At 39.3% G+C, this 14,709-nt stretch overlaps 1 protein-coding gene across 2 annotated transcripts in view; it reads left to right on the top strand.

Moving 5' to 3' along the window:
* Nucleotides 1–13,069, top strand: part of LOC109877959 (VPS10 domain-containing receptor SorCS3) — a 205,722-nt gene extending 192,653 nt beyond the window's left edge. For both annotated transcript variants that reach the window (XM_031799705.1, XM_031799706.1), the window contains exons 21-27: nucleotides 201–324; nucleotides 751–863; nucleotides 5,404–5,535; nucleotides 5,809–5,908; nucleotides 7,529–7,634; nucleotides 8,794–8,954; nucleotides 9,516–13,069. In XM_031799705.1, coding sequence (XP_031655565.1) covers nucleotides 201–324; nucleotides 751–863; nucleotides 5,404–5,535; nucleotides 5,809–5,908; nucleotides 7,529–7,634; nucleotides 8,794–8,954; nucleotides 9,516–9,574 — 795 coding nt within the window. In that variant the 3' untranslated portion in view covers nucleotides 9,575–13,069. The remainder of the gene's footprint in view (nucleotides 1–200; nucleotides 325–750; nucleotides 864–5,403; nucleotides 5,536–5,808; nucleotides 5,909–7,528; nucleotides 7,635–8,793; nucleotides 8,955–9,515) is intronic.
* The last annotated feature ends 1,640 nt before the right edge of the window (nucleotides 13,070–14,709 follow it).

Genomic DNA, 14,709 nt, shown 5'->3' with positions numbered 1-14,709 from the left:
TTTGTAGGGTTTTATTCAAGTCAGATGCTCCGACTACTCTAAGTGAGAAGTTGTTATCATCTGGAATGGATTTCTTTCATGTTCTGGGGTTTTAGCCGCAAGGTTTTAAAGGTTTTAAAGGTTTAAAGGTTTTAGGTGAAGGGATTATGACATGATCAAAGTGTGATCATCCATTTTGTCCATGTTCCCTCTTCCTCCAGCCGGTGATCAGCTTAGACGGGAGCATCTCGTACACCTTCACCAGCGAGGGAATGAACACGGTTACGGTCCAAGTGTCTTCAGCCAACGCCATACTGCAAGACACCAAGACGATAGCAGTCCAAGGTTCTCTCTCTCTCTCTCTCTCTCTCTCTGATCACCCTAATCAAATTATTCTACAAAATGTAATGCTAATTAGCACATCTAGCAGGCATCTCACTTGGTATGCAACTTTTGAGTGTACTTTACATTTGAATATGTCAGGATATATGCGAAAGGGGACATTACCCCAATTATCTAAGAAATCACTTAGCAAACAATCATCTCCTCTTGTCAAACCATGAGCACATGCATACTGTGCCCACACACTCACACACACCAACATCCCTGTCAGCTTTCCCACCCATCAGAAGACAGTTAGAGGAGGGACACAACCAGAACAAAGGACAGTGGGGAATGAGGAGGATACCTTGAGAATAATGCACCTAGATCAGGGGCTGAATTAACGGTCTGTTTCTGTTTCTCCCCTGGGTCTCTCTCTCTTTCTGACAGAGTTCTTCAAATCTCTGCTTTTATCTTTCTCCCCTAATCTGGACGAGTACAACCCTGATGTCCCCGAGTGGAGACAGGATGTGGGGAGAGTCATTAAGAAGGCTCTGCTCCAAGTAAGCGTGAATTCCTTCCTCTCTCATTCTCCCTCTCTCTGGTCTCTTTCTATCCACTCAGACGCTTTGGCGTTTGCCCTCGGGCTGTCCTGTGATTCGTTTTCACACAGGTGCGAGAGGCTCGGCATCTTCTTCCCCCCTCAAGGCAGCTTGATGAGCCCTAACAACTTATTTTCAGAAGTCGGAGCAATGAAATGCGTTCTTCTGAATTAGCCTGGAATGAAGGAGATCTTAGGCATTACTATGACATTGGATGTGCATAGTATCTGCGGAGGAGAGCTAGAGCTGATATGTCATAGTTAAGTGTGTTACTCTTCCACTTCGTGTGTTGGTTTTGGCCTATAGTGTGAGACTTGTGGTCTCTCAGTGTTTTCACCATCTCCACAGTTGATTTGATATGAGAGGCGCCTCAGGCGAGCTAGGCTGAGAGCCAGTGGAGGGAGCTACTGTGATATGGGTCAAAGTGAGGCTTTGTGAGGGATAAAGTGCACTTTGTCACCTGGGAGTCACATAGTATGTTCATGGCAGTATAGTATAGCACCAGCCAATTGAATTGTGTTGAACTGAGGGGCTCACTCAGATATAGAAAGCTTGAGCTATTAATTGCTAGCCTCAATAGACTGTTACAGCACCTCTTTTCATACAAAACATTTTGTTATACAACCTTTTGGGACCTACATACATTATACGGTATCTATTGAGTTTATGAACACTAGTTCATGTGTCATATGCTCCTCCATATACAGTTTAATCCTATCAAACCATCCCTCCTTTCATCTCTCTTACCCTTTCTCTAAAAGGAAATCATATTAAGGCCTATTCATCCTTGTACTGCTAGAGTTGACTTAGGGTTCATAGTCTAGATATTGTGCAACAACCGCCATACAAAGTGTTATTAGAATTTTTCTCTTCATTTCTCTTTTGGTTTTCTGCGGTTCACGTTCAGTTCACCTTCAAGATGAAACATATTCCATCGTGTCAAAGTAAACAACTCCCCACAATAAAGCAAAGATTGCTGCAAAACCGCAATTAATGTCAGGGTCCATTAAACTGCAGTGTTGCCGTACTACGGTACAGCTCAATGGCTGACAATAGTGAGAGCAAGGCAGGGCTTTTGCTCCTCAGCTGATTACAACCCACAGGCTTATTAATAGAAGTTTGAATAGGGAGTTCAGTAATATCCCCCTCTGGTTTCAGCACCACTTGTTAGTTCACCACTCAGTGGGGTGCAAGAGGTGAACATGTCCTCTTTTTTCCCTAAGAGAGTGCACTTCTTCTGGGCATCCCTTTCTCGCTCTTGCCCGTCCTTCATTTCCTGGGTGACGACTGTACTTTACCTCACAGAATAAAATCATAGGTATAGGTGAATCATCATAACCTATTTATAACAACATTGTTGGAAATAATGCACTATGGAAGGAGTTAAGATAGAATAACCCAGTATCGTCAAGTTCACGACGAATGAAAAACACAATCCACATCATGGTGTGTTTACAATAGTAATTAATAATTGACCACTGTTTCATCTTATTTACTTAGCTTTGCATACAGTAAGACTGTGAGGAAGCCTCTCCGAAAATGTTTGCTGTTAATTAAAATATTAAAGCAACAAGATACAGTTCTGAAGAGGTGGTTTTACAACCATATTTGGGCATGGACAAAGTTTCCTCCAAAACACTCACTCATTTGACTGTCTGACTCACCTTCTCTCCTCCCTTAACGCAGATCAGATTTTTCACTCCAGCCAATGAGTTTGGGGGCACAAAATGCCAGCGCTACCCAAGTACACAGAGCCAGATGAGTTTTTAGACTAATGAGTGATCGCAAAGAGAACAAATACAAGCTGAGTGTATTGATTTTTACAGGGGCTGTTGCATCATATCCCCTTCCCTCTCCCCTTCCCTCTACCATTCATACTATACCTCTTTCCCCTTATTGCAAGTCATTCCTTTCCTCTTTATTTGTCCATTACTTTGCTACTTAAATTGTGATTTTATTAAGGCTTGATAATTGATGTGCTTCAAATGTATGTGATTTGCCATAAAAACATTAGTGGCTTTTAAAATGGACACTGATTGCTGGTTGGAACCTGTGCCTCGCTGGTAAATCCAAAGTGGATGAAGGCCATTATAAAGAAAAACATTTAGTAATAGCTATTTTGAAGGCGTGGAGAAACAGTTGTTTGGCAAGACGTACTTTTCCCATCAAAAAATAAATACACTTTTACGAAAACATGGAGTTTGAGATTGGATTGAAAAAAGGATAACACTTTATTTGACACCTAGGGTCATAACACATTAGGACACGGTCATAAGCATGTCATAGTAGGTCATAACAGCTGAAACAACTTGTCATAAACTGTCATTATATGGTCATAACATTATCATGGCACATATATTTAGCCTGTTGTGACATATTGTGTTATTTTATGGCTGGTTATGACACCTACATAAGAGTGTCAAAACCCACAAAACCTACCACACAAATCAAACCATTCCATTACACTGTAGCCTACTTGTAAACAGTAGGTTTATGTTCTATTACATTTTCTAAAATGTACCATATTAACTTGCAAACACACATTGATGTCAGACATGTACCTACCCCAATACTCTGTTGCTCATGACTGGCATGAATGCAGGAGCAGATTTCAGGAGCAGGACAAGACACCATATTTGTGACTGATGACCAACATAAGGGCATGTACGTGATAGACCTATCTGGCTAATATGATTGTGATGATCATAATGCTTCTTGACAGTGTCATGAAGTGTATTAGTCCGAGTAAAATAACACAGGATGTTCATAATGCTTCTGGACAGTGTCATGAAGTGTATTAGTCCGAGTAAAATAACACAGGATGTTCATAATGCTTCTGGACAGTGTCATGAAGTGTATTAGTCCGAGTAAAATAACCCAGGATGTTCATAATGCTTCTGGACAGTGTCATGAAGTGTATTAGTCCGAGTAAAATAACACAGGATGTTCATAATGCTTCTGGACAGTGTCATGAAGTGTATTAGTCAGAGTAAAATAACACAGGATGTTCATAATGCTTCTTGACAGTGTCACAAAGTGTATTTTCTTAGTACAAGTAAAGTGACACAGGATGGCCATAATGCTTCATGACAATGCGTATTTTCCACAAGTTATTCCAAATTTGAGGAAAAAAACATATGCCTGTAAAGAATTCATCACAACAACAACATCAAATGACTTAACTCTAAATTGTATTATTTATGTTACATTTTTTCCCTGCCAAGAAGCTTCATTTTTCCTTTCCCATTTTCCCTTCCTGCTTCTCCTCTTCCAACGTATTATGCTTGCGCCTGCAGTTAACAGTTCCAATAACTGGTAACGCTACATATACATCTTTAGAATGTTGTGAACAAGCAAACTTTGATTCCAAAATATGGAAAAAAAAGTTGTTGTTGTAAGGGTAATAGTCATAAGTTCCAAAGAGGGTGTTTGTCCTTCTCCTGTATTCATCCCAGTCATCAGCAACGGAGCATTGGGATTAGGCACATGTTTGCCATCAATGTGGGCACAATTACAATGGTAGAATTTTTTTATATAGCATACTATCTACAAGTAGAATGGATTGGTTTGCCTTGTGTGGCAGGTTTTGTGGGCTTTAACACTCTTACATAGATGTCATAACCAGCCATAAAATATTGTAATATACAGTACCAGTCAAAAATGTGGACACCCCTACTCATTCAAGAGTTTTTCTTTATTTGATACTATTTTCTACATTGTAAAATAATAGTGAAGACATCAAAACTATGAAATAACACATATGGAATCATGTAGTAACCAAAAAAGTGTTAAACAAATAAACAAATATTTTATATATGAGATTTTTTAAAGTAGTCAACCTTTGCCGTGATGACAGTACACCACCCCTCCCGTGTCACAACACAACGGATTGGCTCAAACACATGAATTTAACCTCATGAAGCCGGTTGAGAGAACGCCAAGAGTGTGCGAAGCTGTCATCAAGGCAAAGGGTGGCTACATTTTATATTTCTGAATATAAAATCAGAAATATATTTTGATTTGTTTAACACTTTTTTGGTTACTACATAATTCCATATGTGTTATTTCATAGTTTGGAGATATTCACTATTGTTCTACAATGTACTGTAGAAAATAGTCCAAATTAAGAAAAACCCTTGAATGAGTAGCCGTGTCCAACCTTTTGACTGGTACTGTACAGTATGTCACAACACGTCTAAATATATGTGTCATGACAGTGTTACGACAATGTTATGACAGGTTATGTCAACTGTTGATATATTATGACATGGTTATAACCGTGTCATAATGTGATATGATGCTAGGTGTTAAATGAATAAAGCGTTGTATTGGTTATTAACACATGTTGGTCAAGCCCAAAGCTATTTCATTGTCCCCTCCCTCTACTTTGATTTCAAACATGTTAAATATGTATATAATCTAAGGGCAGTGTTTTTGACTGTAGACTAAGAATACCATACAAGTATGAACTTATTGTAACAGTACTGTCCATTGTCAACAGGTGTCAGACTTTCCAGAGGATCAGCTGTTGGTTGCAGTGTTTCCAGGTGTGCCAACGGCCGCTGAGCTCTTCCTGTTACCACACAAGAACCAATCAGAGGGCAGGAAAAAGAGCGAGGAGGAGCTAGAGCAGGTATGGGATAGTTCGATTGGACACTGACATTTTGAGTGTTATTGTAATTCTGTCATGGCATGTATGACAAATAGTTTCCAATCCTTCACACCAATTCACACAATAGGATAAATGCATTGTCATGGCTGAAATGACACACACACACGCATTAATTCTATGCGCCGAGTCCGACAATTGAGACAACTGAACCAATGTGGTGGGTGTCGTGACGAAACAGCAAATATTATTAAAAGTGTGACAATTGTTTGATACTTCGTTCATCTCCTTCAACAGATCTCCGAGATACTTGCTAGCGCTCTGAACCAGAATCTGGTGGAGTTTGAGCTAAAGCCAGGAGCAAGAGTAATTGTTTACATCACACAGCTAACCTTGGGTAAGGAAAGAAGTTAGTATCAAGATAATTACATAAATGAACTGTATGTACTGGCACGAGAAATCATTATTTTCTCTACATATTGTTTTTTTTAGCTGTGCTTGTTTCTTTTTGTGATGTCATAAATGCAATGTCATTTACTGGCGCTAACGTCTTCATATTTGTGTAGCATTTTTTGGGGTTCTGGATTTAAAATGCCTTATACAGTATGTTTGTCACAATCTTGGGTGTATGAAGATTGGAGGAGGACGTGGGAGGAAAGGGGGGATGGATTTTATTTGAAGTGGAACTCCTTGAGGCAATTGATGTTTTATATCTGCCATCGAGACGACCCAAACATCTGTTCACTGTCTTTTACAGCCATCCAACCACAAAATGAGTGTTGCACTGAGTATAATTATGTTGATTGTTTAGTCCTTGAGAAAAGGACAAAAAAAAGAGAAGTTTGGTTATAAATGCATGTGGAATTCAGAATCGCCTAAAAAATAATCAACAACATTACACCAGTTTGAGTATTGGCTCAGAATGAGACAAACAAATAACTACTCTTGGCTGCAATTAAAATGCTTTTCCAGCGTCCACCCAAAAACAACACAAATCCTCTTTCACATTGGAAAAGATTCTCAGTTGAAAGTATTGGAATGGATACAGAGCAGTAGTCCAGCCTTCTACTACAGTATATACTGTACATCTACAACACCACACTCACTGCACCAGCTGGCTTCTTATATTAGAGTTGAGGGTTAAAGTTGGAAGTGAACTTACGGAAAAACCACATGATTTCACATGTGGAAAATCACATAATTTCACATAAATAAGTAACTTTTTGGAACTCTTCACGTTTTTTTTTCTGTAATGGTGGGAGTGGGGGTTGGAAAGGGGATTGCCAGGTTTGACAGGTCTAATAGTACATATTTTGATAGTTCTATTAGCCAAGTAATCCCAGAGAGAACACATAGCCTTGAGCTGGCCGACTGTGGCTTAAAGGACTAGGTATACACAAGCTGGTCTGCGGGTGCTGGACCATAAAGTGTGCGTGTGTGTGTGTTTGTGTGTCAAGGGTGTGTAATACCACAGAGAGAGGTGTTAAATAGTATAATCAGCACCACATACCCCCAGTTTATTCCACAGTAAGTGTTGCACTTTATTTGTGACAGTTATTGATGTAAAAGGCTTGATTTAAACATAACTTGGCATTTACCTCTGAATATGAATGTTGCTATGCTTGTTTAAAGCAGATGGCTTTTAGTTGGAGAAAAGGCAACCATTGAGAAATAGTAATTACACGCTATCACAGCCTGGGACATTAAAAATGCACTATCATTGCCTTGGATCGACCCATAATACATAGCCAGATTTATTTACTTGAATCAACAAATGGGTTAAAGTGAAGCATATGCATTGACTGTATGTATCCCTACTGTAGCAGACTGTTGTGATGCAAAATATACATCTCAACTGTACCACCATTATTGTTATTAGTGACACAATATTATACAGTATAGGATCAATATTGACAATGAAGCAGGAACATCTCCAAGACGTTCCCAGATTAGTCTTTATTGTGTTGCTCTGTTCTTGTTATGTTTAATGTCTGTCTTCCTCTACCCTCTGTTACAGCACCCTTGGTGGATTCCATGCCGAGACACAGCAGTTCAGCCATGCTGATGCTCCTATCAGTAGTATTCCTGGGTTTAGCAGTGTTTCTCATCTACAAATTCAAGAGGTATATACTGTACTGTGTGATTATATATTTGAACACTGTATCCCAGCACTGCTCTAATCACCTGTCATCGTCATTAATAATGCATATTATAATAATATGCTAGGTTGGTAGGGCCTGCATCAATAATGAACTGAAGACGTTTCTTTGAAATAACTTTTCAAATTTCCTTTATACTGTAGATGTAGTAAACAGATTTAGAGTGATTTGGATGCATGAGGCACGTGTTGGAATCAGTGATGTTATGTTAAGAAAACTATCATTCAATTGCTTAATATGCTGTTGTCATACTTTGGCTGTTAGTAGCTGAATTATTAAAATTGTGAAAAAGTCTGCGTAAAATGCATCAATTATGGATATTGAAATTCCCGGATGAATCTAAAGAAGAAGCAGATTTATTGAAATGTCACACCCGACAAAGTAAAACAATTAAGTAACAAAATGACTTGGAATTTGAAATAAATTGAAGTACTTATAAATATTTTTCTGAGATTATGCAAAATGTACACTACCGTTCAAAAGTTTGGGGGTCACATAGAAATGTCCTCAGCTAGTCTAAAGAAGGCCAGTTTTATTGCTTCTTTAATCAGGACAACAGTTTTCAGCTGTGCTAACATAATTGCAAAAGGGTTTTCTAATGATCAATTAGCCTTTTAAAATGCTAAACTTGGATTAGCTAACACAATGTGCCATTGGAACACAGGAGTGATGGTTGCTGATAATGGGCCTCTGTACGCCCAAGTCAGCTGTTCCAGCTTCAATAGTCATTTACAACATCAACCATGTCTACACTGTAATTCTGATCAATTTGATGTTATTTTAAATGGACACATTTTTTTTTGCTTTTCTTTCTAAAACAAGGACATTTCTAAGTGACCCCAAACTTTTGAATGGTAGTGTATATAAATTAGGAGTACAGTCTTATATCGCTAAATTGATGTCATATGGCCATTTAATGATGTATAGATTAAGAATTTCTTAGTTGGATATCTAGTGGCTTCATGATAATAGGGGGATTAGTATAGTTTTGTCAACATACCAACTCCAAACAAAAAGTGTAATAGACATATTGGAGAAATGTTGCCAACGGGACAGATCATCATTGAATAGTCATTCCCTATTGTAACATGGCTGTTGTCTGTCTACATTTACCAATCTGCAGAAAAATTCCCTGGATTAACATATACGCGGAGGTGAACCAGGAGAAAGAGCAGGAGATGATCAGTTCGGTCAACCAGAGCGACAGCACGCCTAAGATCACCCTCAGTGAGTTCACTACGGCCAAAGAAGTCATGGAGAAGGAGATGGACGCCAGGGTTAAACGTAAGATACATGGTCTGATAAATCATTTTTTTAACAGCAAATTGCTCATTTGGATGAACTTTGGATGAACTATGAACTTCCAACAATATTACACATACATTGTCCAAATTAATTTTATTGGACTAGAACACATATGGGTCATATATCCATGTATAGAAATGTTGACTTTTGACCTGCAGTGTAAACAATACATAGTGTTTATAAAGTCTACATTGTTTCTTTACATGGAATTAACTGGTAAGAAAAAGGGAGGAGTAGTGTATCTTCAGAAGGAAACTAGGAAACAAACGAAGCAACATTCTTTCCGCAATATTAAGCTGATCAACCCCTTAAGAAAATACAAAATAAAAAGGAAACAAACGAAACAATGGGTCAGCCACTAATGTCCCACACGTGAAACAACAGCTTAAGATATTTTGATAAGACATTGTAATGAAACCCCAGTAATTAACAGGCAGTATCAGTGTCAAAGTAGGTATTTGTTTCACAGACATCAAAGCCTCTACTACCAGTGGACTAACCTAATGTTGTTCTTATGTGTGTTTTTTCTCTCTACCCCAGGGCGAATTGGACATGCCTGCGAGAGCACAAGGGAGATTCCTAACTGTACTAGCGTGTAAAGCCAGGGAAGGAATGCAACACATGTGTACAGACAAAGTATTGCCATTTTGAGGGTTCTCTCTTTTTTGTTTTCTTTTGTAATTTCTCAAACACAACACCAATGTTAATAGTTTTCTAAGGGCCTGATTTATACTGATGTGCATGGGTGTCTTGCTTGATAGCATCTATGCGGCGAATCTGAAATCCACTCAACGAGACAAGTTTCAATTACAAGTATGAGCTTCTTAGGCCTACTGTTACGCAATTTGAATTAAAAAGAAACGTTACATTTTCAGTCCGTAATTGTCTTATTTTATGGACTTTTTTCAAAGCCTTTATCAAAACCTACGAAGAGAGTTATGTACATTTCTTAATGTTTTACTTTTCATGAGGTATAAGAGTTTTTGTCTGTATGGGCCATCATGTCTAGATCTCCGATCTAACAGGGAATAGTATGGAAAATGTACCATATTATCTTTAGATATCAGTTATCACTCTGTATATACTATATGTATGTTTACTTTTCACACGCTTGTAGTAAAAGTACAATGCCAAACACAGGAGATCTAGTCATGGCCTGTCATCAGTTCTTAAAAGTGTGTTAAAAAGCAAGATGTTACTTATAGAAAGAGATCAACTTTTTTTAAATGATGTCCTTGACTTGTGCATGTTATTATTAAGGACGAGATGTATGTGTTGTAGATAAGCAAGTATTGTAAATAGTTATTTTCTATTCATTAAAAGAGCTCAGTCACTTTTACATACAGTATATATACAGACTCGCATATTCTTCATTTGGTTGATTTATGGCTATACAATATATCTGACTTGTACAAAGGGTTTAACTGTTAAAGATGGGCATCATTTTCTAAATATCAAACCAGGTTAACACAACGCCACCCCTGCTTGAAATGAAGTAAAACACATAATTGGTGGTAATTTTTACCTGCATCTCAAGGTTAAACTCTTTGTAACAGACGACACTAGCCATAAACATCATGGGATTATTTCTATGAATGTAACGAGAAAAGTGGAATCAACCATTTACGATCCGTGGATATCATTTGTGTCTGATTCATCAAGATGATCCCACATTGTTGTCGATGTCAAATTGTTATTACTGATGAGTATATTGTTCAAGGCCCATCAGCGTGTCAAGGACAAGTATCTTGGGGGTATTTTGCAGTGATATAGTGTATCAAGTCCTTTGCTGGCATCTATTCATAGAGTGTTCTGTCTCTGTAAAGCATATCAACTCTCATAGAGTTTCATGGTAATCTCCTCAAACATTATCTCTCAAACAATATCTCCATACAAGAAGGGAACAAAACAACTTTGTGTTGACTTTCCACTCATCTGATGAGGTGTCTGGAGTAAAAACTACACAAAACAATGATTTTTTAACCCCCATCCCATCCGTTTGAGTCTCGTCAAATTATCCCACTGTCAACACATTTCATCAGCTTCATTTAGAAGTTACAAACTTACTGTTGAGTCAAGTTCCACCACTTAAATTCCCTAGCGTGGTGAAATACACACAATAGTATAAATGCTAGCTAGTAGCTAGTTTCCTCCACTACACTGCTGTGCAATGCAGTCCTCCCAAAGCTGTCATCAGAAAGAGCAGGAGCAGGAGCTTCAGTCAGCCAGCAGCTTGAAGGCACGGACAGGTCCCCTGGCAGCAGGTGTAGCCAGTCTGGCGGTAAGCGGAGATGAGTGGATGATTAAGCAGCGAATTCACCATGCCGAGCTATCCCACAATGCCGTGCGTGGAGTCGGCACGTGACGACACACAGAGGCGGGAATGGCGGGGATGTTTAGAGAATGTTGCAGAAGGAAAGTGTTTCCCATGATCGTGTACATAAGTGTGTTCAGTAGTACAGGAAAGGGGTGGAGCTTCTGTATCTGTAGTCCCTTGTTACATTGTAAGGAGAGTGGAGTTACATTTTAATAGGAGTGTTATAGCAGTTGTCAAAGCAAGAGGCATTCTCCCTGACAGGACATAACAAAGCAACACTTTGTTTTGTTGAACGATAATTGCATCATCCTCACTCATCTGACTGTCCCTATTTTGTTTGTTGTTGACAAATCACTTTGATGTTCTCAATGTCACGCTGGCTTTGTTCAAATACTTATTAAAAGAAAACAAGATTAACGTAGTGACAGATAACGGGAATATTAAATTGTTTTTTCTTTGTGCCATCTCTGCCAACACCAGTTCCTAAGGTGACTCCTCCACTGGCAGACAAAGTTGAGCTAGCTGAGCTAAAAGGTTACTGAGAGTTCATCCACGTGAATAATTCCTTTTATTTCTCCTGAATTCCTTCAGAAGGCATTCCTTCAACATGTAAGGCCATTATAGCAGTGGATTACAACCATTCATCCCATGAGCCTCGAAGCTCTTTTTGCCCCTATGAGCTGGAAACACGCGTTGGCATTTTCGCCATGGTTGTTGATCATTCAACAGTGCTAAGTTCTTCAGACATGCTTCAGAGGCAAGACCTATTTTGAAAATGTATTTTTCTGTACTGCTGCAGGTTTGTAGGGAAAGTGGTGGTAGGTTGTAAGGCAACAAAATAGGAACAATGCTAAGAGGGGTGAATACTTTCGCAAAGGCACTGTAATTGGGTTTTGTTACATTTGTAACAGTTTGTGCGCTTATATATTGGTGTAGATATTTTATTCCGTGACATTCGTTTGAAAAAGTTTTCTCTTGTGTTCGTTGCTTGCCATCAGATTCCATTGAGCTGGTTTGATTAGTTACAAATGTTGAACACCTAATATAAGCTAATCTATGAAATCGGAAAGGGAATCAAGATTGTGGGAAAGGGAAATTAAGAAACCTTAGTGTACATAGATGCAGTAATGAGGTCAATGGAACTCAACCAAATGAATGGAAATGTCATGGAAACGCGTCGGGGAAAGATGGCCTGGGGGAAATGTCCTGAAACTCCTCATTGACCCGCAGCAAAATGTGGCTACACTTAGGCTATTGTTTATATGTGTATTTCACACTATGTTGAGGTAGAAATCGGAGTATAATGCATGTATGGATCTCATTGTGACCAATCAACTGCGTTACAGTTAAAAACGACTTTGACTACCAGCACAGATTTCTGAATAATAGCTATGCTACCAGCTTATACGAACAGGAGTTAGCATTTAGCAGTCACTTCTTCAAACCTGAAATGGGAAAACTTCTAAAATATTATGCACACTTTAGTAACCACTTAGTGGGACTGTTACAATACATCAATCATGACGGATTTGACTATCTACTTTGTTAGGTCAGATTTGATGAATGTGCGCTAATCTCCGTGGTCTGCGTTCCATTGACCTCTTTACCACATGTATTATGATTCTAAGGGCAGACCATTGTAATACTCTTCATTGCACAAATCCTACAAATGCATGCATCATCAGTGCTGTTCTGTTTCATCTTAATTTCAATATTTCTACTGTGAAGAAAATGTCATTTTGAAATGGTTTCAAATAAATGTATTTTTCTACATCAACGCATTTCTCTCTGTGTAATGGAATTCATAAAACTCTGAGAAGGGTAATAGGAGGTGATTTGCACTGCATATTAATCTGACATTCTTATTGCTATATCCCACACGTTACTGTGTGTGTGAGTTTGTGTGTCTGCATTCTTGTTTCGAACCTCTGTTTATCTCTCTCTCTCTCACGCATTTGCTCTCACGCATTTGCTGTCTCAACCTCTGAACGCTCGGCTATGAAAAGCCAACTGACATTTACTTCTACGGTTCTGAGCGGTTGCACCGTCTATAAGCACTGTTTATATTATTTCACCCTGCTGGTCATCTATGAACATTTGAACAGCTTGAAGAATGAGACAATACTGTGCAGCTGTATTCATCGACCTGGCCAAGGCTTTCGATTCTGTCAATCATCAAATTCTTATCTGCAGACTCAACAGCCTTGGTTTCTCAAATGACTGCCTCGCCTGGTTCACCAACTACTTCTCAGATAGAGTTCAGTGTGTCAAATTGGAGGGCCTGTTTTCCGGACCGCTGGCAGTCTCCATGGGGGTACTATAGTGTTAAAATCTCAGGCAGACTCTTTTCTCTGTATACATCAATGATGTCGCTCTTGCTGCTGGTGATTCTCTGATCCACCTCTATGCAGACGACACACTTCTGTATACCTCTGGCCCTTCTTTAGACACTGTTAAATAACCTCCAGACGAGCTTCAATGCCATACAACTCTTCTTCCGTGGCCTCTAACTGCTCTTAAATGCAAGAAAAACTAAATGCATGCTCTTCAACCAATCGCTGCCCGCACCTGCCCACCTGTCCAGCATCACTACTCTGGACGGTTCTGACTTAGAATATGTGGACAACTACAAATACCTAGATGCCTGGTTTGACTGTAAACTCTCCTTCCAGACTCACATTAAGCATCTCCAATCCAAAATTAAATCTAGAATCTGCTTTCTATTTTGCAACAAAGCATCCATTCCAGCAACTCATGCTGTCAAACATACCCTCGTAAAACTGACTATCCTGCCGATCCTTGACTTTGGCGATGTCATTTATAAAATAGCCTCCAAAACTCTACTTAGCAAATTGGATGCAGTCTATCACAGTGCCATCCGTTTTGTCACCAAAGCCCCATATACTACTCACCACTGTGACCTGTGTGCTCTCGTTGGCTGGCCCTCGCTACATATTTGTCACCAAACCCACTGGCTCCAGGTCATCTATAAGTCCTTGCTAGGTTAAGCCCCGCCTTATCTCATCTCACTGGTCACCATGGCTGCACCCACCCGTAGCACATGCTCCAGCAGGTGTATTTCGCCGGTCACCCCAAAAGCCAATTCCTCCTTTGGCCACCTTTCCTTCCAGTTCTCCGCTGCCAATGATTGGAACGAATTGCAAAAATCACTGAAGCTGGAGACTGATATCGCCCTCACTTACTTTAAGCACCAGCTGTCAGAGAGCAGCTCACAGATCCAACTACCTCATCCCCATACTGTTATTTTATTTTTTATTTTTGGCTCCTTTGCACCCCAGTATCTTTACTTGCACATCCACCTTCTGCACATCTATCACTCCAGTGTTTAATTGCTAACTTGTAATTATTTTTCCACTACGGACTGCGGTTGAAAATTAGCCGGCTGGCTAAAACCGG

Source organism: Oncorhynchus kisutch, linkage group LG20 (genome assembly GCF_002021735.2).
Source record: "Oncorhynchus kisutch isolate 150728-3 linkage group LG20, Okis_V2, whole genome shotgun sequence".
NCBI classification, from domain to species: domain Eukaryota; kingdom Metazoa; phylum Chordata; class Actinopteri; order Salmoniformes; family Salmonidae; genus Oncorhynchus; species Oncorhynchus kisutch.
Note: the sequence above shows the minus strand (reverse complement) of the source record. Positions and strands in the feature narration are given on the sequence as shown.